Raw genomic sequence first — 23718 nt, 5'->3', positions numbered from 1 at the left:
ACTGCACAGCCTCACGGTGCACGTCTTCACTCGCAAATTCGTTAGGCTTGGCAGGTAGACCCCTTTGACTTACCTTTCCCCAAATGATTTTTCATTAAAAGACATCTTTCCCATTAGCAAGCTGCCTCCTCTATTCCATTAGCAGCTGAGGGCTCCTCACGGCCGCTTGCTAACCCGTGATGAGGAGTCGGCATCACCTCAGTGCCCTGGAAACCAGTTGGGTTTAAAAGGGATGCCCGGGTCAGCGCGCACTACAGGGAGCTGACGCTGCTGGCTGGAGGCAGCGGGGGCGCCGCAGGGAGGCTCCTGCAGAGGCCAGGGGCAGTGATGGGCCCAGACCAGGGGGGGCGTGCGTTTGGAAGAGCGATCCGTGTGACTGCACAGACTGGGGTGCGTGCTGGAGAGACAGACCAGGGAGGCGCTGAGTCTCCAGCAGCAGGGGCCCCGCACTGCGGCGCCGGCGCTGAGCGGCCTCCCTGCGCCACCAGGTCCGCACTGCTGGACGAGAAGCGGCGTTTGGAGGCCCGGATCGCGCAGCTGGAGGAGGAGCTCGAGGAGGAGCAGAGCAACATGGAGCTGCTCAACGACCGCTTCCGCAAGACCACGCTGCAGGTGCGCAGCTGCGGCGCACCGCGTCCTAGGGACGTTTGTGTGTGTGGGGGGGGGGGGGGGGAGGGCTGAGCAGTTTCCTGGCGCAGGACTGAGCCGGCTTCCTCTCCAGGTGGACACACTGAACGCGGAGCTGGCAGCCGAGCGCAGTGCCGCCCAGAAGAGCGACAACGCGCGCCAGCAGCTGGAGCGGCAGAACAAGGAGCTGAAGGCCAAGCTGCAGGAGCTAGAGGGCGCTGTCAAGTCCAAGTTCAAGGCCACCATCTCGGCCCTGGAAGCCAAGATCGGGCAGCTGGAGGAGCAGCTTGAGCAGGAAGCCAAGTAAGAGGCTTTTCATACAGTAAACCCACTCGCTGTCTGCCAGAAACCAGGTCCAGGGGCAGCCTGGGAGCCCGAGACAAAGCAGACATTCCCTGTGGGGGCTCCTGTGGCAGGGAGAGGTGACAAGGACACGGAACCAGAGAGAGACGGGGTGGGCCTTCCAGGAAGGCCGGCCCCACCCACGCGCTCCTCCAGGCCTCAGCTGATCAGGCGCCCCTGGTGTGATTGTCTAGGGGCCACAGTTCACATCTCTACCCAAACTTGACTTTCCAAGTTGGTGGCATCACATGAAATGCTGTAATTTGTTGGCAGAAAAGTAAAAGCTTTTCTTGACCCATAGGGACTGCTTGACAGTTTCTGGGTGGTCGTGAATCATTCTGCAATTTATGAGGACCTGCCCAGTAGCCTTTGGCAGGCTTTGCGAAGCTGTCAGCCCCTCAGACCAAAGCCCAGCATCGCCCCAGCCAGCACCCCCCTCCCACTCCACTCTTCCCGCCCCACTGAGCTCAGATCACACAGCGCAGGGTTTATGTCTGCAGTAATTAGCATGACTCCCCTTTCAGCTAAGTCCATCACTGTCCATTTCTGCATAACAGTTGTCAAGGAACAAAAGGACTTTTTCTGTTTTCAGTGAAGTTCACCAAATAGGTTCCTTCATAAGGAACAGTGTTGGCCTGCTGGAAACCTGGTGATTTGACTCCTAAGTGAAGAGTGAGTGTGGGAGGTGCCCTCCGTGTTAGCTGTGGAGCCCCTAGCATCATAATGGGTCTTTCCTTTTCCAGGCTAACAAGTAGATGATTAGAGTAACCAACTAAGGTTTTTGTTTTCAAAAAAGTCTGCACCCGGTATAAGTGACAGGTTGCTTGTATATAACATTTGATCTTTAGAAAATCACTAAAGAGATTAATATCTGCGTGTGAAGGAATACACTGTTTTTGCCTGTCACCATGAGAATACAGTAAAGGCCATTCATATTGTGACCAGAGGGGAAAATTTCTGGGCTTTTTGGTTGGTTGGTTGGCTGGTTCATTGGGTATTTTTGTTTTAGAGAGAGAAAGAAAAGAGAGAGAGACAGGAACGAAAAGACATGAGAAGCTCATACTTGCAGCACTTTAGTTGTTCATTGTTTCTCATGTGCATTGACGGGGGCGCTCAAGCTGAGCCAGTGACCCCTTGCTCAAGCCAGAGACCTTGGGATCATGTCAGAAATCTCACACTCAAGCCAGCAGCCTTGGGGTTTCAAACCTGGGACCTCTGTGCCCCAGGTCAATGCTCTGTCCACTGTGCCACCACAGGTCTCTGGGCTGTTATTAATAGTGATACTATTCTGGTCAGAGAGGTCCTGGAAAGTGCTCCAGTACATGTCATCTTCCAGAGAAATAGGACTTTTAAGAAATGTTTCCCTGTTTGGCCTATGGTGGTGCAGGGCACAGAGCATTGACCTGGAATGCTGAGGTCTCTGCTTTGAAACCCTGGGCTTGCCCTGTCAAGGCGCCTATGAGCAACTAGTGAAAAGTGAGAATGAAGCAATACCTCTCATTCCCCTGTCTCTGTAAAATCAATAAATAAAGTCTTTTTTTTTTTTAACAGAGACACAGAGAGAGAGAGTCAGCGAGAGGGATAGACAATGACAGACAGACAGGAACGGAGAGATGAGAAGCATCAATCATCAGTTTTTTGTTGCAACACCTTAGTTGTTCATTGATTGCTTTCTCATTTGTGCCTTGACCGCAGGCCTTCAGCAGACCGAGTAACCCCTTGCTTGAGCCAGCGACCTTGGGTCCAAGCTGGTGAGCTTTGCTCAAACCAGATGAGCCCGCGCTCAAGCTGGCGACCTCGGGATCTCGGACCTGGGTCCTCCGCATCCCAGTCCGACGCTCTATCCTCTGCGCCACCACCTGGTCAGGCAGTAAATACACATGATCTTAGCCAAAAGGCCAAGAAGTGATGGTCAGGCAGTAAATAAAGTCTTTAAAAATATTTTTTTTCCCCATTCAGACTATCATTTCCATTACAAAGACTAATTAATGGGGTTGATCCTCTTCATAGGGAGCGAGCAGCAGCCAACAAACTGGTCCGCCGCACCGAGAAGAAACTGAAAGAGATCTTCATGCAGGTTGAAGACGAGCGTCGCCATGCTGATCAGTATAAAGAGCAGGTAGGGGAAGTGGGCCGGCCACCACAGTGCCACCTCAGAGACACTTCCCGGGGGAGCGGCCGAGCCAGCTATCGCGTGCGCCTGGCTAAGTTAAGAAGGTGCTCTGGGACTTCACAGAGAGCAGAGGGGAAACAGGTGCACTGACGGGGACCGCGCTTTCCCTTGTCTGCATCGGCCCGTGTTTACATATGGAGAATGTTCCTCTAGGACTAGGGGCTGCCCGTCTCCACATGGCTCGTGGTGGTCTGTGGTCACATCAGGTCCTCTGGAGGGGCTTCGTCCTTCCATCAGAATCTAACCTGTCAAACACCATGTTGAAAGGAGGCATAAAAATGAATGTGCCCGCCTGACCAGGCGGTGGCGCAGTGGATAGAGTGTCGGACTGGGATGCAGAGGATCCAGGTTCGAGACCCCGAGGTCGCCAGCTTGAGCGCGGGCTCATCTGGTTTGAGTGAAGCTCAGTAGCTTGGACCCAAGGTCACTGGCTCGAGCAAGGGGTTACTCGGTCTGCTGAAGGCCCGCGGTCAAGGCACATATGAGAAAGCAATCAATGAACAACTAAGGTGTCACAATGCGCAACGAAAAACTAATGATTAATGCTTCTCATCTCTCTCTGTTCCTGTCTGTCTGTCCCTGTCTATCCCTCTCTCTGACTCTCTGTCTCTGTAAAAAAAATAATAAATGTGCCCATGTCCTGGGGCTGGGGACTGTCACACTGCCTGCCCTTCTGGATGTGCAGGAATAACAGTCCCTCTCACTGCCTAGAGGTCACTCATGTGAAGATACAAAACTCTTTTGCTGTAAAAAAACAAACTCAAGGGTGAAAATAGGGTTGTTTTTTTAAACATCCTTTAGTGTAGTTTGCGCCATCGACGCTGGCGTGGCCAAGAAGGGCGGGCCAGTCAAGCCTGCGAGCCGCCCGTCTTTTTTCTGAGACGGAAGGGGGTGGGGAGGAGAGAGATGAGAGGCATCGACCTGTAGTGGCTTCGCTTTAGTTTTATTGATTGCTTCTCACACCGCATGCCTTGAAGGGAGAGGGAAGGGGCGCTCAAGTCGAGCCAGTGACCTTGGGCTGAGCCAGCGACCTTTGCGCTCTAACCATAGACCTACCCCACACTCCAGCCGGCGACCTCAGGGCTTTGAGCCCAGGCCCTCTTGTAAGTGCACACACGTGGATATAGGCATGCGCACACGTGGCCGCAGGGGCAGGAAGCTGTGCTCACACCCAGAATGTGGTGACTCTTCGGGGTGCCCAGTTCAGTTTGACTGAAGCCGTGTGCCCCCCCAGATGGAGAAGGCCAACGCCAGGATGAAGCAGCTGAAACGGCAGCTGGAGGAGGCGGAAGAGGAAGCGACACGTGCCAATGCGTCTCGGCGCAAACTGCAGCGGGAGCTGGACGACGCCACCGAGGCCAACGAGGGCCTGAGCCGGGAGGTCAGCACCCTGAAGAACCGGCTACGGTGAGCGGCCTGGGCCCCCGGGGCAGGCTGGGCCCGGGCTTCGCAGCAGTAGCCAAACCTGAGGCTCAGGGGTTCCCTGAAGGGGTGTTCTTAGACTTTTACAGTTCCTCGTCTTTGCTCTTAAATCACTTCCCATGTACCCCTTCAAGCTTTGCCCTTCCATAGTCCCACTTGTTTTGTTAAGTTGCCATTTACCAGCAGGCCACACGAAGACACAAGACACAGCTCGAGGCCAGGTCAGGTGTCCCTCCGCATTCCAGCATCCACCGTGAGGGGAGGTCCTGGGCTCCTGAGAGAGCAGGCGCCAGAGCCTGCCGGCCCTGGGCTGGGCAGCCACGCCGGCCTCACCACCACACTGGGCCTGGTGGGCACCAGGAGAGGCAGGACACGGAGCCAAACTCCTTCCTCCCTCCCAGAGCACCACTTAGGAGTTGACAGAGCTATGAAAACAAAATTAGCAAGAATGTGCAACAGAACTCTTATGTGGCCCAAAAGCCTAAGTCAGTCATTCCTCTCCATCCTTCATAGAAGCACTGGCCCTTGGCCAGAGGTAGAGCTTGGCCTCCGGCCATGGACGCCCACACTGCCTCTGTCACAGACCATGTAGGTGATCGAGCCATCCCGTGCTCAGGACCTGCTTGGTGTCCGCGGCGTGTGGGCCACAGTGAATTTGCACAGGCGTGGCTGTACGAGAGGCGACAGCCTGACCGTGCCCACGCACCCCACGCCCTGCGTCCTGCAGAGGAGGCGGAGGTGTGAGTCACCAGGTGACTGGATGCCCCGACGGGCCACGCGTTCTCGTGTTGACCCACGGTGTCTGCTCTCCGTCCCCTCCAGGCGAGGCGGCCCCATCAGCTTCTCCTCCAGCCGGTCTGGCCGGCGCCCGCTGCACATCGAAGGGGCTTCCCTGGAGCTGTCGGACGACGACACCGAGAGTAAGACCAGTGATGTCAACGAGACGCAGCCGCCCCAGGCTGAGTAGAGCCTCCTGGAGCCAGTGGAGGCGGCCCAGCGGGTCACGCAGGAGCGCCGGCCCGCCCTGGCCGCTGACGGTCCAGTGTTAGTGAGCTGTGGGACTCCTGACTGAAAGGTCAACTGTGTCTTAAGGCTTCCCGGCCTCCACATACTGTGTCCTGCTTCGGAACTAGGTGTCACCGCTCCCTTTTTATATATATACTCCACAGAACCTGCACATGTTAACCAGATCGTCTCCTCATTGTATCTATTTTCCATATAGCCATCAAGAGACCGTTTTATAATACGTGTTAAGGAGAGAACCCTTTCAGACAAACTCCAGACCTCCGTGGCCAGCCGCCGGGCCCGGGGCCGCCCGTGGTGACTGGGCGGTCGCTCTGCATGCGCGGTCGTACAGACGGTAACGTAGCTGTGTCCCGTGGCCCCGACTCCTCCGCCACAGCCAGTCTCCTAGAACCTTGTGGAAGCTAAACTGCACTTGTGTTTCTCATTTCCTCCAGACACTGATCAACACGATTTCAGTGAGCAAACTGTGAAAGGGACTGTGGAAAGATTAGGAGGGTGGGTTGGGTTGGGGGAAGCAGCGTTCATTTGGGGTTACCACGCCCATCTCCCTCGAGTTGGGGGTGTCCCCACATCTTTTATGTTAACTGTCCTCGGCCAGGGCTGGTCTGTGCATAGGAAGGATAGTGGCCACGGGGCAGCTGAAGCCCCAGTGACAGCCGTCATGGTGACTTGCGGTTGGCCTGCTTAAGCCTGGCCCGGCCAGCGTGCTGACCCTCGCGTCCGCGGGCCCCCAGCAGGAGCTGGTGGGAGGATCCCCTGCCGGCCAGGCTCTCATGCTGACCTGACAGATCCAGCCGCTGCTTTGAGCCCAAAATGGGAATGTTGGTTTTGTGTCTGAGACTCGTTCCAAGCATCGATGAGGTTGATAGGACCTTGGGGACAGATGCCCCTGCCTGAGTGTTGCCCTGCCAGTGGGTGTGAACTGTCCATGCTCCTCGCCCCGCCCTCGGACAGTGTTACAGTGAACATTGAGCATTCTGGTTTTGGTTGATAGTTCAGCAAACTGACATTACAGAAAGTGCCTTAGACACTACAGTACTAAGACAATGTTAAATATATTATTTGCCTCTGTAACAATTTAATGTATTAAGTTTGCTTCATATCATGTACCTCTCTAGTCAAAGTGGTATAACAAACATTCAGTGACAATGAATCAGTGTTAATTATAAATCCCTGATCCTCTGCAACGTGCTTGAAAACACAAACCTTTTGGGTTAAAAGCTTTAACATCTGTTAGGAAGAATTTGTCACGTGGGTTTGGAATCTTTGATTTTACCCCTTTATGAATTGTACTGGCTGTTGACCACCAGACACCTGACTGCAAATATCTTTCTTGTATTTCCATATTTCTAGACAATGATTTTTGTAAGACAATAAATTTATTCATTATAGATATTTACGCCTGCTCTATTTACTTGGAGGAAAAAGCACCCGTTGAGAATAAAGAGACCTCAATAAACAAGAATAATCATGTGAACTTGGAATCTGTTTTCTCACCTCTGTTCTCGGTTTCCCCTCTACGATCTGAAGCTGGGAGTCCCACAGACGACATGCTGACGGCCAGACCCACTGTCCTGAGGGCGCTGCGCTCCCCGAGCGTAGGGTAACGGGCCAGTCCTCTGCACAGGCGTGGCTGCGAGTCTCACCCTGGCCAGAGGCCTCTGCACGGATGCACTGGGAAGGGAAGGACCACTGGAGCTCGAAACCCCACTGTTCAGAGTCAAGGCGGCAACCGAAGGCTGCAGGGTGGAGCCTTTAGGAGGCTTCAGCCGACCAAGAAACGACTTCCTGGCTTAGTGTTCTGAGAGATCCGAGAGGTTCCAGGCTGCATGACCAGGCGGCATACACCCTGAACACGCTTTGGGGAGCGTAATGCCGGTGGCCCCGGCCAGGCAGATCCACATGGGGTTCAGGCAGACCAGAGGAACTGCAGAGCCGGAAGCATGGGGCCATTCCCGTTGAACAGTCTCGCAAGGGTGCAGGACGAGCACACAGGCAGAGGAAGCTGCTTCTCAGGCAAAGAAACAGCAAAATGACCCCTCACGGTGCGGACAAGGCATCACCATCTCCCGGAGAGGAGCGCAAGCACCCTTAGCCTTACGTAGGCGGCTACGCACACTTGGCGCTAACCAGGCAAAGTGCTTGCAGCCGGGAAACCAGCGAGCAAGCCCAACACAGCTGTGTTCCCGGCAGGGAGGATCGGTTGTAAAAGCTCCAGGGACAGCCTCGCCAGGGTGGGCCGGTTAGGACGTGCTGGAGAAAAGTAACTAAGGGAATGCATTTTTCTTCCCCAGTATCCTTAGGTTAGGCTGGGCCTGCTGGTGTGAGGTGTGTATAGATCCAGGCTTCTCGGCTGTGATGAGAATGGAAAAAATGGGCAGAGTTCTTCTCCTGTGTCACTGCCAGGGGAGGAATCAAGGGCGAGTTGCCGTTTCCATGTTTCATGTGTCCTCACCGTGCATGCGGTATCTTCATCCAGGTGTCTGCGGAATTCAGTGCCTGGTCTTTCTCAGAAAGTAAGGATGCTTCCCCTCGGCTGGCTTAACTGGTGTTAGAGTCACTGTTTCCCAACCACTCAGCCTATCAGGAGAAACACAGTCTACGTGGACCGGTGCCAGTTCCAGATTCCAGAAATGCCGGCTTCACTAAAACAAACACCGCTTCACGGTCCAAGGGAGAGGTCATGTACGAGCCTCGGCTGGGCCTTTCAAGCACAAGGAGGACACGCTGGCCAGCTTCCGGCCAGCGAGCATGGTGCCCCGTGAGCAGGCAGCCCGACACAACTCAGGAAGCCCTAGCTTTTGTTGAGATGAAGTTTGGATGAGACGGGCTCTGACGTGGAGCTGTCGTGCTAACGGACACTGTTCATTACATACTCCGACCATGAAACCCGGGGTCTGACAAGCAGAGCACTGCCTCCTTCCAGGTGCCGCACTGCATAGGTTCTGAGACACCCACGTTCTCACCCGTGTAAACTCGTGCAGCACAACTGCCGCCAGCAGGTGGCGGCTGTGATGTGGTTGTCAAGGGTGAGGTCAGGAAAGCCCAGCCTCAGAGCTTGCAGAATGGGAATCAGCAGCTTGGAAGAAAATTCTGGAGCCATCAACAGAATATGCTTCTCGGCAATGCTGTGTCACCAACGCTCCCCGTGGCACAGAGGACAACGCTGCTTGGGAAAACACGGGCACATACAACAATGGGTCAAACGTGCAGAGTGTCGGAATCAATGTCGAGTTTCAGGAGAGTCTCACGTTTTCCTTTTTCTATGTGAATTACAAGTGATATCAAATGTCTAAAAGAGCTCTTTCAATAAAAACATAGTTGTTTTCTTATTTGCCTTTTCACATGCTGTCTTATAAAGGAAGTCTGTTAAATTAATACTTACTCGAGATTGTTTTTCCTTAACATTAAAAAAAAAAAGCTACTGTATTCCCATAGGTTGTGTGTTTGGTAATCACAGGATCAGTTTTCAGATAAGATGCTTTAAGTCGGTGGTTCTCAACCTGTGGGTCGCGACCCTGGCGGGGGTCGAACGACCAAAACATGGGTCGCCTAAAGCCATCGGGAAATACATATTTAAAAATGTATGATAAATATGTATTTTCTGATGGCTTTAGGCGACCCCTGTGTTTTGGTCGTGCGACCCCTGTGTTTTGGTCGTTCGACCCCCGCCGGGGTCGCGACCCACAGGTTGAGAACTGCTGCTTTAAGTTATAGGAAGGCTATTTACAAAGATGCCTCCTCCCTGCTCCCATTTTTACAATAGAAAAGAATCAAGTAGCATCTAAATTTTAAAGGCCAAGCTACTGTTCTCAATTTGTTTCAACCCTTGGAGCAAATATAGAGAAAGGCAATCCTTGAAGTAAACCCTGGAATGAGGAAAAAGCTGACCTTAGTATCTTCCAGGCAAACAAGACCGACCTGACTGCTTGGGCCCATCCCCCTCTGGCCTTCTTCCCACAGCGGCCAGCCTGGCTGTTCTCACGCAGGACAGATCCAGCTGTAATAAGATGCTCTCTAAAGCTGGGCTCCCCTCCCCTTCCCCAGCGGTACCAGCTTCCACAGCTTGGCTCTCAGGAGATGCTCCTGGCACCACTGAGAGAAGCAGTCGACGCTCCCAAACGCAGGCAGGATCGGAAGGGGGTGGACGATCCCACGCCCCCCTGCTGCAAGGCTCTGCCCGCCCCACGGCTCGTGTTCCAGAGTTCAGAATCAGCTCGCCTGCAGCACACCGCGTTGTCCAGGCCCACAAGGCCCCCAGTTTGGAAAGGCAGAGCACATGGCAGGAAAGGGTACTGAGCTCACTGCTGACCCTGGCTTTTCCGTGCACTGGCTTTGTGAGCTCAGACCCGTTGCTTCAGCCCTGGGCCCACCTTCCCTCCCAGACACTGAGGACAAACCAGATCGTCCTGCCCCTCCCTTCCCCCCCTCCCTCCCTCTCTTTCTCTCTTTCTCTCTCTCTCTCTCTCTCTCTCTCTCTCTCTCTCTCTCTCGGGTTACCTGTGTCTAATCTCCCTAAGGCCTCACTTGTGAGTCAGCATCCCAACTTCCGCTTCTGGGTCTTACTGGAGTGGGTTGGGGAGTTTCTACCCCTGTGGGCTAGAAGGAAGTGGAGCGCTGACTCCCGGTCCCCTGTGTTTCGGGGGCGAGGGGCGGGACCGGGTGGTGAGATAAACATACCTGAAGGCAGGAGGACTCAGCACCTAGAAGACAGCCCCTGCCACCGAGGGGGACCACCATGTGGACCCAGCTCAGGGGAGGGGTCATTCCTGACATTTCAGTGAGAGCCAGGCACACCTGGGCATGGGCAGCCCTGGCGAGAGGACCCCCTCGGGCAATCTCTAGCCAGATGGACAAACCCTGCAGTGGCTTTCATGCCAGAGCAAACACTCTAGCTGAGCAAGGACAAAGAAGTGTCTCGAACCAAATCATCCAAACAGCTGAATATGAGGCCAAGCAAATCAACCAGCTTCCTCCTGGGGTCCTATGCCAAGGGCAGCTGTAGCTACAAAAAAACGCCACAAAAATGTGGGGGTCTTCTCCTGCAGGGACTAGACACAGCCCAGCGGCATAGCACGCTTCGGCCCTTCCATGGACCTGGTCGTGCCCTCCTGGACCCAAAGCAGTGGCGATGTCTGGTGAATGACATGCCCCCGCAGCCAGTCCCCCCCACCCCCCACCCTCAGCTGCCTGAACAACTGACAGGACCGTCCAGATGAGACGACCCCAGGGACGGTCAGCCAGGAAGGAGCTGGGAAACCACGGGGGAACCAGGAACAAGGGCTTGGGGCTCCGGCACACATCTGGGCTTTACCTAGAGCAGCCCTGCCCGTGTTGTCCCGGATCCGGGGTCCCTGCGCAAACGGGTCTGTTCCTGGATCAACCTGGTCTAGACGCCGGACGCTGCTGCCGGCCGGGAGGAGCCCGAGGTTCCCTGCCAGCTGCCCGGCCGGCACCACAGGCACACACGGCGCTGCAGCCTCAGCAGGCCGGCTCCCAGGCTCCCACACTCCAGAACAGCTATTGGGAGGTGCTCCCGCCGCATTTTAACAGACAGAAGAAAATTTTTAACTGTCTCATGCTTCAAGTTCCTTACTCACTTGGGAACTAGACCCACTGACTTTCCATTCACTTAGTCTGGAAACTGCACACTATATACTGTTTCTGCCCTTTGCTATCAGCAACGTTCAGACTCTGAAACAGTCGTACAGCCTCACGGTGCAGCCCTAAGCCCAGTCACCTGATGCCCCGCTACCCCACACCTGGCCCCTTCTCTCCCCTGCCCACACCAACCTGAGGAAGGAGGAGAGAAGCCCAGACCCGAGTGACCTCTATCCCAGAACCCCGACCCCGGCCAGGAGAGGCAGCGCCGCTGCAGGCTCGGCCCAGATCAGCACGGCCGCCCCGTGGCCTAGCACGTGCCCCGCCGGTGCCGGCCCTTCCTCCCAGCGGCTCAGGAGGGCCTGGCCATTACCAGGCTGCTCCAGACCCCGCTCCAGACCCTACCCCAGACCCTGCCCCGCAGCTCAGGCTCAAGAGAAGCCAGGGAGACCCAGCCTGAGACCGACAGCCCGCTTGGGGGTCAGACATCTCGAGGCCGCCTGAGCTGTCCCCTACAGCCGCTGTCCACCATGTGTCCTACCTCCCATGTCAGGGCGGAAGTGACATCAGAACCTAGCTTTGGAACTCTTCTCTCACAGGACAGCAGGGACCCAATAAAGCAACCTCAGCATATTTTTTGTGTGTGAAATTTATTGTTTCGACATTAAAAGATTTTTTGAGGGGAAGTATCTTTTTAACCACATGATGATCCTATACAGCTGCCCAGAGAGGGGCACCATCAGAAGTCATTAACATGCCGCATGAGTTCTGAATAAATTAAAGCTACAAAGCCCAAGTTATATACAAATACCTCAGGCATTCATGTTTACAAACCTATGTACAATAAAACAAATGTAAACAGTAGATGCAGCATGAGAGTATTCACGGGTGCACAGGGACAACCACGGGCAGCCAGCCTGCCCCCTGGAGCCGGCGCGGGCAGCGCGTGGCCCCGGCCCCTCCATCCGCCCGACAGCTGCAGACGCCCTCTGGAGACAAAGGGAAGAAGCTGGGACGCTGTCATTCAACTGAAGGACCAGAAAGCTGGCAAGGAGGCTGCACGTCTCCACCCCAGTCTGAGGCACACGGAGGGGAGAACGCAGAGGCCTGGTCCCGCCTGTACCAGCCCGAGGCCCCCGTCCGGGCAGCACGCTGACTGCTAAGGTGAAGCCGGAAGTGCGGAAACACCCCCGACAGTGGCCATCCTGACTCCGCCGGCTGCAGGCCCGGACTGTGGGGCGGGCTGGGACACATGATCATGAGCACTAGAGACACCTGGGGGGGCTCAGGAGGGCACACGTTGACCTGATTTGGGAGAGAACTTCTAGAAGATTTGCACTGTCCTAAATACAACTAAGTCCTACCAGCAGAGCAGGGTGGGGCCGTGAGGCAGGTGTGATGAATGGGGACTTCTGCGTCCAGTGACCGAACACTACACGTCTGTATCACTCCGTGACCCACAAAGTGCAATCATGTGAAGCCAAGGGCACTACGGCGAGGGAGGGGGGGGCCGCCACTGACGCCGCCCACGCAGGGTCCTGGGGCCGGCGGGCCGCGGCCCCGCCGCATGCAGCCTGCCCTCCGCGGCGCCCGCTGGGCCCAGGCACCAACGGGCAGGGCGAGGCGTGGGCGTCCTGGGGGCCGGGGCAGGAGGGCGCCCCACCTGCAGGCTGGGCACTCACACACTGAGAGGCAGCATTCCAGGTGCGGAAGAGGGGCGCGAGGAGCCCAGCCCAGGAGGAGGCGCGGGGTCAAAGCCGTTCACTGCCCTGCGGGGGACGGGGGTGGAGAAAGAGAGACTGTCATTTAAAATCATTCCACACAGAGCAAGAAAGTCATCTGCTCTCTCAAACTGCCCCTCGCCCTGGCTGGCTCACAAGAGAGCCTGCTGCCCGCTGGAGAGAGGCCGCCACCACAGCGCCCCTCCAGAGCCGGTCTGCAGGGGTCCTGGAGTCACCAGGCTAGGGGCTCCCTTCTCGGCAAAGTCACCACACCAGCCACAGCAGCCACAGCCCTATTCCCACAGAACAAGTCCAAATGTCTGCCAACAGGAAGCTGGCTACATAAATAATGGTACAACTAAATGATAAAATAGTATTATAGCCATTAAAACATTCCAGAGTTCTTTAATAATAAATCTTTCGCCTTTTACTAAAGATTTCCAGAGTTCTTTAATAGCATGGAAAGTATTCAGAATGCAATTAATAGTAAGTAGAAAAAGGTTACCAAACTGTATACGTTCAATGAAAAAAAAAAGTATATAGTCTTCTAGATACTATGGACTACAGCCCCTTATATAGACAGGCATGTAGCTAAACCTAGAATGTGTGGGGATACTCACACATACACACACCTGTATATATGGACATAAAATCACATACACTGTAGAAGGAAAACTTTAAAATAGTTACTTTTCTTCCCTCTGGGTTAGGGGCAAATTTTGTTTACTACTTTATACTTTTTTGTTTTCTAAATCCCCTATAATACACATGACTATCTTACTGAAGGGGAAAAAGTAACTTTTTCCAATCATTAAGCAAGCAGCCAGGTAGGTAGGTTTCCCTGCAGACCCATGAACTCCAGCCCAGCACAGGTGCTGACAAGGACCCCGCCCCAGCATCATCCAAGGGCCCCGTCCCCCGCCCCACCCACCTGGCGCTGCAGCTGAAGCACCCCGCCCTGCCCTGCCCCGCCCACCCGGCCTGGCAGCGGCAGCGTGGGAAGCAGTGCGGGAGTGAGTGCAAGGCCTGGAATCTCTCTCAGGAAGCCACTTCTGCCCTTCCGTCCTGAAACACTTCCTAGGAAAATCTGACCCTTTAGCCGCTTGGGAGATGCAGACAATTGCGAGGACCCACCTTGCCCATCACTGTCCCCCCTCCACGCTTTAGGGGCCAGGGGAGTTGAAATAGACTCATGGAGAGAGGTTCTCTTATAAAAAAAAATGCCCACGCACACACATTCCCCGCAGGGAAGCCTCCCGCACACTGAGGAGGTGGTGACTCTCAGAGAAGCAGCCACACAGAGATCGAATGACCCTGCAGACAGTTAACGCCGAGGAAACTGAGTCCAGCTGTCGAGTGTGACAGCAAGCTCCCGACCCACAGGCAGGAGCAGCAGAGGGGCTCTGACACGGACCCCTCCCTGCTGTGCATTTCCCACCTCCGCGATGAACGGCCAGGATTCTTCCCTTTCAGGGGCCAAGGGCAGTCTGACCTTTGAGTCTCACCACATTTGAGGACTTTCAACCACTTATTCCCACTCTCAAGGAGGCCTGCGCCTCCCCTGGGGGCAGCCCACCCTCTACGCCACTGCAGCCCTGACAGGAGCCCATCTGTCATCTGACCAGCCCAGAGCCCCGGGGCCTGCTTTCCCTAAACTCCGCAGAGGACGTGGCAGGCCTCACAGACCTCAGCTTCGGACACGTGACCCACACATGGGGCCCACTGTATCCCATACCCCGGAGCTCAGCAGGAAGGTGGCGCTGCTGGGTGCCAAGAGGCTGGCACCTGCCCACAGGGGTGGGTACAAAAGCAGCACTATTTTCCAGTTAGATGGATCTTTAAAGAACATAAAGTTCATCCCCAGTGTTGTGCTAAGAAAACCAAAGCAGAAGAATGTTCAGCCATTTTCCTGAGAACCCATCAGTGGGGAAGCCGGGCTCATAACCTGCCGCCAGATGTCCCGGCATGAGCCCTGCCCAGCATCCTCCTGGCCAGAGAGCACCTGAGCAACCACTCCGTGTCTGTGTGACCTGCTCCCAACGCAGGTCAGCTCGGATGGGAAAAAGCTGCAGTGCAATCGAAATACAAAGGTAAGCCGTTTCTCTGCGTGAAGGGATGGAGTTCTGATTTGCAGGTTGGGTGGAACAGAAGGAATAACAATCTGCTGAGGCCTCACCTGGCACTTCTTCCCTAAGTTGAGAAGTGGGAAGTAAAACCCCAAAGGGAGGAGAAGGCTGACCTCAGGGGACGGACTGTCAGCCTGTGAGGCACCTTCAGGGACTGCAAGTGGGGAAACAGGAAAGGTCCCGAGAGAAGCAGCACCTGCCTGCTCAGCACATCTGCCTCCAGGGAGCAAAGAGCAGAAGGGAAAAATCCCGGCAGACGGACAGGAACAGATGGACAGAGAGCAGGCAGGAATGGAGACACAGAGCGGGGACTCATCTACGTAAGAAAGGTTACAGAAGCTACAAAATGTCATGGTCTTATTACCAAAACCCACTTAAAAGAATCTGAAAAATAGCCCAGCTGAGAAAAGGAACTAAGGCCAACTGGAAAATGGCAACAGAAGTGTACCTGGAGGAACCCAGGTACATTCAGAAGCTAGCCTGGAGGGGAATGAACCCAGGTACATTCAGAAGCTAGCCTGGAGGGGAATGAACCGAGCCCAGCAGAGATCGAGGACGGACACTAGGTCCGTGAAAGCAGCAGGGCCCAGAGCACCCGAGAGGGCAGTGGACGGCACGCGTGTCCTGGAGCTATCCCAGGGACGCAGACGGACAGGCCATACCCCCGGCTCTCCAGCCTGATGGGGAAGTGGAACCAGCTAGAATCCTCGCCCAGGCTCTACAAACTGTGACAGGCCTTCCCGAAAACTGAGAAGCAAGGCAGACCGTACACATGCCCCCAGCCCCCAGCCCCACGCACTCGGGAGACCAGAGTGAGTGCAGAGGGGGCGTCCCCACACAGCAAGGCTCCGAGGTCATCAGTACCTGCTCGGAAAACACACCGGGTAATAGGAAGAAGCCCAGACCTGGAAGACTGTCGAATGTGGGCGCAGGGCCACCACCCCCAGGCCCCTAGCACCCTCACAACAGCAGTGGCCCACACGGCACGAGCGCCACCAGGCCTGCGAGTCACCACTGCCTGGAGCACTACATTCGCTCTGTTCGGCACCACTGGGCCAATAATAGTGGCACATGGTCAAGTCAGACAGGAACTTGAAAGCTCACTCATGGGCTGTAAGTTGGTTAAAGCAGTCAGCCCCATGCAGTTAGTAAACCAATTTGTTAATATGTCTTCCACCGCACACCGTGATTGAAAAAAAATGAACAAGAGCACAGCAAACAAGTTCAGTTACCCATGAACAACGTGGGAAATATGACCTTTTCTTGCCTAATAAAAAAAAGGAAAAAAAAAACATTAAACAGCAATACAAATAGTATTTTCACACTGTCCCCTAAAATTAGCATATGCCCACCTACCTACACACAGCCCATAAGAAATGACTGGCTTACACAATTAGGGTCAGTGACTGACATAGAAGCTAAATAAAAGATATGGGGAAAAAAATAATGTTTTAGAGAAATAATGTTTTAGAGAAATAATGTTTTAGAGAAAACTCAAGTGACAACACAAGAATTGGTACCGCCTCAGATGAGTGACATTAAGGGCTGGTCATGGTTGGAAGAAACACCTGGGAAGTAGGTCCAGCAAATTTAGGAACTCACAGAGGTGACCCATGGACTAAATAATATCCTGACTCCAAAAAGCCCTCAAATAACCAGAATGGACAGAATATCTTCAAATCCCATAAAGTACTATATGCTAACAAGGTCTACTGCTTTATGTAGTCAGGCCTCACTGCACGTGGAGGTTCTGAGGAAGGGGGGACAGGGTGTGTACACACACGCACAAGCACAGACCACTCTGACTGACCTTGCCCCAAACAATGCCCCTCCGGGTCTCTACAAGCGCCAGTAAAACCAGTGACAGGCCATAGGCACACCCTCAGGGTGACACACAGGGCAGGCCCAGTCTAGAGCCACAGATGCTCAAATGCAGTTTTTTCTCACACTGAATCTATAAAAACCGGCCCGTCTTTTAACCAGACAGACTTAACAATGGAGTTGGAATTTGGGAAACTGCCCTTCCTTCTGCAGCTGTAAGTTCCACCATGGTTTTTATCTCGTCACTAGGTCTGCAGGAAGACCAGAGGCAGAAAGCCAGGTAGGCCAGAGGGGAGCCCGAGTCAAGTCAAGCAGCAAGAACACTGCAAACCCCACAAGGGAGCCACCCTAGGAGCAGGGCTGCCAGACAGATACAGCTCCAGCAACGGGTCAGTACTGAGTGCAGACAATCCACTTATCACATCAACTAAACACTGGAGGAAAGACCACCCCCAAAAGTGTATTTAATTCTTAAGAGAAACAATACAATTAAAATTTTGTACTGTTTAAACCAGGGGTCCCCAAACTTTTTACACAGGGGGCCAGTTCACTGTCCCTCAGACCATTGGAGGGCCAGACTATAAAAAAAATATGAACAAATCCCTGTGCACATTGCACATATCTTATTTTAAAGTAAAAAAACAAAACGGGAACAAATACAATATTTAAAATAAAGAACGAGTAAATTTAAATCAACAAACTGACCAGTATTTCAATGGGAACTATGCTCCTCTCACTGACCACCAATGAAAGAGGTGCCCCTTCTGGAAGTGCGGTGGGGACCGGATAAATGGCCTCAGGGGTCGCATGCAGCCCGCGGGTGTAGTTTGGGGACCCCTGGTTTAAACCAAAACTAAGTACCATCTGTAACTTTCTATGGGGAAGTACAGTGCGGGTGCAGTTCAGGAAACAAGGCTCCGCCTGCACCACCGCGGCTTCACAAGGGGCGGGGGCCGGGCTCCGGGACAGCCCCACTCCTACTCCCAGGTCATCTGGAGTCCTCCGCGTCTGCCTGACACTGGGGCCCCGGCTCAGGGGACAAGTGCAAGCCAGGGTCCAATGGAAACAGGAGCAGTGGGCCTGACTGACGGCACTAGGCCTTCATCGGGACTGTCCTCAGGACTTCCGCACACAAAGCCAGTCTGTCTGACCAGCCCGCTTCTGGTTCGTGTCTGTTCCCACAACCTAAGGCGCCCACGGCAAAATATGGGTCTAGAGAGGGCTCGTGGCTACTTTGCTGGAGGGAATTACAGCTGCAGGAAATAGAACTTGGCAGTTTCCAACACTCAGGAAAATGACCCCTAAACTTTGCCTGTATTGTTTGGTGTTTGTGGCAATTTTTTTTTTTTTTTCTTTTTTCATTTTTCTGAAGCTTGGAAACAGGGAGAGACAGTCAGACAGACTCCCGCATGCGCCCGACCGGGATCCACCCGGCACGCCCACCAGGGGCGATGCTCTGCCCACCAGGGGGCGATGCTCTGCCCATCCTAGGCGTCGCCGTGTTGCGACCAGAGCCACTCTAGCGCCTGAGGCAGAGGCCACAGAGCCATCCCCAGCGCCCGGGCCATCTTTGCTCCAATGGAGCCTTGGCTGCGGGAGGGGAAGAGAGAGACAGAGAGGAAAGTGCGGCGGAGGGGTGGAGAAGCAAATGGGCGCTTCTCCTGTGTGCCCTGGCCGGGAATCGAACCCGGGTCCTCCGCACGCTAGGCCGACGCTCTACCGCTGAGCCAACCGGCCAGGGCGTTTGTGGCAATTTTAATGTCAAATACCTATTTATTCCATTTCCATTAGATCAGGGGTCTCAAACTCGCGGCCCGCCGAACAATTTTGTGCGGCCCGCAGACTAATCCACGAAGTTCAAAATATTTTGGATAAAATTAAGTAAGCCTAGGGGCCTCCTTGTATTTTTCATTTCTCTAGCATCCTAGCTAGATATTAGCTTAGTTAACAGCAATTGTGATGCGAACTACAGTTTCTGGTCGTTTTGTGACACTGAGTAAACTGCATGTACGATTGTGCTTGTTGTACTGATTTTTTTTTGTTTTCAACTGCAGTGAGAAAAGTGTTGCGTAACAGTTGCCTTTTGTAGACCTAGTGCGGCCCGCCGAACGGCTGTGTTCTTGCTCTGCGGCCCACATGCTGAGTTGAGTTTGAGACCCCTGCATTAGAGCATAAAAATGAGCATTCCTCAAGGTTGCCTGACACTCCTAAACCTGAGGAAAGTTAATTTTATATTCACTCCCCCTGAGGAACGCAATGATTAGAATAAAGCTCTGATTTATCTACTGATATTTTAGAATGTGCTCCTTAATGAAATATCTGCACCTCAATGTAAAAGTCTCCAAAGAAAAAGAGAGAAAGCAGAACACTCCACTCCGCCAGGTGGACACAGGGAGCTCTGCAAAGCGGACTGGGCACCGAGGCGGGTCCCCCGTAAGGATGCCGGGCACGGAGGAAAGCAAGACATGGCTACTTTCAGAACCAGAACTTCCGGAGTTGGATCTGCACTGCCCTCACAGAACAAGAATAAGCAGCCTCTACGGCTCCAAACAGGGTCTCGCCTGCTGTTATAGTAATGGCTGCTGTAGGTAACAGGGCCAGCACCCCAAAACACAGGTCTCGGAACTGGTTATCCAAATTAAGGCAGACCGGTAAGAGAGAATAACTACGCAATGTTTTATTTATTTATTTTTTTTTCCTGAAGCTGGAAACGGGAAGAGACAGTCAGACAGACTTCCGCATACGCCCGACTGGGATCCACCCGGCACACCCACCAGGGGCAACGCTCTGCCCACCAGGGGGCGATGCTCTGCCCCTCCCGGGCGTCGCTCTGCCGCGATCAGAGCCACTCTAGCGCCTGGGGCAGAGGCCGAGGAGCCATCCCCAGCGCCCGGGCCATCTTTGCTCCAATGGAGCCTTGGCTGCGGGAGGGGAAGAGAGAGACAGAGAGGAAGGAGGGGTGGGGGTGGAGAAGCAAATGGGCGCTTCTCCTATGTGCCCTGGCCGGGAATTGAACCTGGGTCCCCCGCACGCCAGGCCGACGCTCTACCGCTGAGCCAACTGGCCAGGGCCCAATGTTTTATTTTTTAAAATTGAGGTACAACAGTATCTACTGACATGAAATGACACTGGCAATATAAATCATGACAGTCCTGTTGCAGATTTGATAATCCCATAAAGTTTTAAAAGCATACAGAAGATACACAGAAATATGATTTTACATGCCTAGACATAATCAGAAGGATGCAGAAACAGCATGAGAACAAAAAGTATTTACTTTTTATTTTATGTACTGCTGTACCAACTCAAATTTCTTTGCATAAAAGATGGATCACTGCTTCAATCTTAAAACAATTTCTTTAATTCTCAACTCCCCAAAAACCATCTTCACATTACACAGAAGTTGTATCTCCTAAATTATATCTGAACCAGTGGTTTAGTATTTTTCTAAAACCTTCAGACAGAAGGTATACTGCAGAGTTTGCATATATATGTGACTACAGTGCTCTTTTCTACCCTTAACACAGACAAGTGGGGCAAAAGTAGACCTCTAGTTGTGAGCACATGAAACACAGGGCTTATTCTTGTATTACTTATTACTGTATTATTTTCCATACAAATAACTGTAAACCTCCTTTTGCCCACCCTGCGTTTGCTAGGAAAGGTGACTAGCCGGGAAGCTCCTTGAGAACAAGGACTAGATCACCGACACCTTTAATTCCAGAGCCCAGCACTGCTGCCTGTCAAGAGTCTGCTTCCCAGGACAGAAGCTTCAGAGTCGTGGTTCCCAGGGCAACAGTCTCCATGGGGACTAGAAGACAACAGGTTTCATGTCCCCTGAGATTTGAATGTTAACAGGGTTCAGGTAAGTTTATCAAAGTTTACCTTTTCAAAGCTTGAACAAGCTCCCTTAACAATGTGTAACTTTACTACTCAAAAAATCATTTAAAATGTCGAAGACTTACCCTTTGTCGAAGAAAGATGTGTGCCCTGATCTAGAGAACTTTGTGCCGTTGCTATTCATCACCCCACAGTTAACATTCCCTGAAATATAGGATTTTCGTGACGCTTGGTCCTTTGCAAAGTTCCTGCAAGCTGCTAACTTGGACTCTAAAGCCTACAAAAGAAGAAAGGAATGATTTGGTTGTCAAAACAGCAGCTGCACATAGAAATCTGCATTCAAACCATTTCTAGTTCAAGATTCACATCTCTTTCAGCTGATAGCAGTGGCTTACTGGAGCCAGAATCACTCACCTTTCTAGTACACAAAGAAAATGTTTACACTGGCTCCCTTTCCAGTGAGCTCAGAATAGCTGGCTTGTTCCTCTCAGTGTTACTGAGGAACACAAATATAGTCGTCACACAGAAAACCGTGCCCACGCAGACGGTCCCGGGACCCCATCCTCCATGTCTTTCTGAGTGGTGGACTGTTTTGTCTGTTGATTAGTTAGAGGTGGGTGTGGGTTAGCGTGTGTGGAGGAGGGCTGTTTTGGAAGCAAACTCTCTAAAGTTTAAACTCTATAAAATCACTGGAGAATTTTTTAAAGCAGCCAATTCTTTCCACAGCATTTCAGCTGAGTTCATTCTAATGCATCTAAATGGAAAAGAGCATTTACAACACCTCATATGAAGTTAAAGACTATTCTATTTCCCAGAACAGTGTAAATGCCTGATGCCCTTTGTAATTAAATAATTCACTTGAAAATGACACCAGGCCTTCAGCATGTGCCTCTAAACTGGGCCCTCCTTAAGCACCTGTCACAACACCTGGCCAGGGCCAGGCTCTACAGATGACATGAAGAGAACAGGAGAGCCTTGTCTATTTCTATCACATACACGTATCACCAATTCCTTCTTTCCCATAAACTCTCGGACCAACTCCAACCACTCTACACAGCCAAAAAAAGAAAAAAAGGCAAAAACCGGTCCATTCCTATTATCCATGACACTAAGGGATTAGGAACGCATAAATGAAATCCAGATAACATATGCATTCTGAAAATCCTCCCCCTATAATTTCAATACAATCTGTTAAGAAACAGCAGTGAAAACAGACACGCTTCTTTCCCTTCTCATTTCCTACAGCAAAAGTTCAACGACCTCATAAAATGACAGACAGAAGGGAGGTAATGACCTTGCCAGAAAAGCTTTGAATAAGCATTGCAACTTGTTAAATGTACACACACATAGTAAAAACTGAGAGCCATTAATTTCATTATGTTCAAGACATTCATTCATTCAAATATGTGCTGAGCATCTATCACATAGTGGGCAGAAGTAGTGTCTGTGACATCAGTGAGACATCCGAAGGCCAGAACTGGGAATGAAGTGGTCTAGAAACCACGACTTAGAAGATACCTATACCAGGTAGTAGACAAAATCATAGTTGTGAATCAAGATCAGGAAATTAAGGACACAGCTCCAAATAAAGCCCGCAGTGAAAGGGTGAGCAGTTTAGACCCAACAGAGGACAAAGAGGAATGGGCAGGAAGACAGGAAGCAGACACGACACAGCATCGGAGCAGAGGAAAGAACGCGTTCTTAAAAAAAAGGCTGCTGGTGAATGCTGCAAGCAAAATGATAGCAAAACAGCACCCACTGTGTTTGACAGCACTGAAATCATCAATGAACAATGTCAATGGAGTGACCAGGGACAGAGACCAGACCAGACTGTCAAGGCAACCATGTATGCAGTCAAAAATGCTAATAATATATGAAGACATACTTTCAAAAAGCTTGGCTACAAAGGGAAGAAAATAGGATGATGGCTAACAAAAGATGAAGGATAAAAGAAAATAGCTTTTATTTTTGCTTTCTAAGATTAAAAAAGTACGTATATAATATGTAATATATAAATATTACACACAAATATTAAGATACACAGAGTCAAGGTCTGAGACACAGGAGACACAAAGATGAGAAGGCGGGAAGGGACGGGACCCAAAGCAGGAGGGACAAAATTAGCCGTGGCAGGAATATGATACCTTTATCACTGAAACAGATAAAAGACTAGCTACAAATAGAATAAAGAGAGAATACTAAAAGAAGGAAAGGGACAAAACATTAAATCAGATGGCCTTGACTTCTCAGTGGAAGAGGACACAAGAGCGGGGACGAGGCTTCCAAGTAGCTCTAGTCGGCGGACAGAGTCACGCAAAGAAGTAGGAAACAAAGTATTCATAAAAGCACGCAGGAGATGGCAGATAAGCAGACCAGAGTTTGATGACGTCCTGGGAGACAGACTGCCAGCTAAATAAGTAGACCACGCAAGGACTCCAAATTCAACTTTCATGCACCATTTCTGAATAACTGACTTATGTACTAAAGAAAACGTATAAAGAGCAAAGAAATGACAACTTGGGGTCCAGGAACAAGGCAGCACTCGTCCAAGAGTACATAAGGAAGAGAAATCCGAGGGGGGCAGGGGGGCAGCACCCTACAACGTGCTTAGTTATAGCCCTTACCACAGGAAGGGACCCCTTTTTCTTTCCTCGTTCCTAATTAAGAAATAATTCAGTACCTTGGCAACTGAAACACCTAGTGATAAATGATTGAATGCTTACCCCTACTTTCCGTAAGAGATCCCCCACAATGTTTAGTGCTGATATCCTAGCTGAAGGAGTTAGTGGACTGGTTCCAAAACCGTTTGGTATCACTAGAGAAAAATTAAACAGGAGTAATTATACATGCATTTTGGGTTTTCCTGTTATTACAAAGCATATACACGCAATGTGAAAAAAAAATCAATATAGTTAGTATTCTAAACTACAGATAAAGTATAAAGTGGAGGTACCATAAATATGCTGAACCATTCTCCAATTGGTGGATATTTAGATTATATCCAATTTTGCATCATTAC

At 52.0% G+C, this 23718-nt stretch overlaps 2 protein-coding genes across 7 annotated transcripts in view; one reads left to right on the top strand and one right to left on the bottom strand.

Annotated features, from left to right (window-relative positions):
* Positions 1-6983, top strand: part of MYH10 (myosin heavy chain 10) — a 119897-nt gene extending 112914 nt beyond the window's left edge. For all 5 annotated transcript variants that reach the window (XM_066364851.1, XM_066364848.1, XM_066364847.1 and 2 more), the window contains 5 exons: positions 489-612; positions 722-930; positions 2980-3088; positions 4377-4549; positions 5387-6983. In XM_066364851.1, the coding sequence (XP_066220948.1) occupies positions 489-612; positions 722-930; positions 2980-3088; positions 4377-4549; positions 5387-5531 (760 nt within the window). In that variant the 3' untranslated portion in view covers positions 5532-6983. The remainder of the gene's footprint in view (positions 1-488; positions 613-721; positions 931-2979; positions 3089-4376; positions 4550-5386) is intronic.
* Positions 6984-11882: 4899 nt separating this feature from the next.
* NDEL1 (nudE neurodevelopment protein 1 like 1) overlaps positions 11883-23718 on the bottom strand; it is a 30086-nt gene continuing 18250 nt past the window's right edge. The window contains exons 7-10 of one of the 2 annotated variants that reach the window (XM_066364855.1): positions 23423-23514; positions 20825-20976; positions 16271-16305; positions 11883-12960 (exon numbers count right to left, since the gene is read on the bottom strand). In XM_066364855.1, coding sequence (XP_066220952.1) covers positions 12953-12960; positions 16271-16305; positions 20825-20976; positions 23423-23514 — 287 coding nt within the window. In that variant the 3' untranslated portion in view covers positions 11883-12952. The remainder of the gene's footprint in view (positions 12961-16270; positions 16306-20824; positions 20977-23422; positions 23515-23718) is intronic. The other variant, XM_066364854.1, reaches the window with a different exon arrangement.

The sequence above is a fragment of the Saccopteryx leptura genome, chromosome 2 (genome assembly GCF_036850995.1).
Source record: "Saccopteryx leptura isolate mSacLep1 chromosome 2, mSacLep1_pri_phased_curated, whole genome shotgun sequence".
Lineage (NCBI taxonomy): Eukaryota > Metazoa > Chordata > Mammalia > Chiroptera > Emballonuridae > Saccopteryx > Saccopteryx leptura.
Note: the sequence above shows the minus strand (reverse complement) of the source record. Positions and strands in the feature narration are given on the sequence as shown.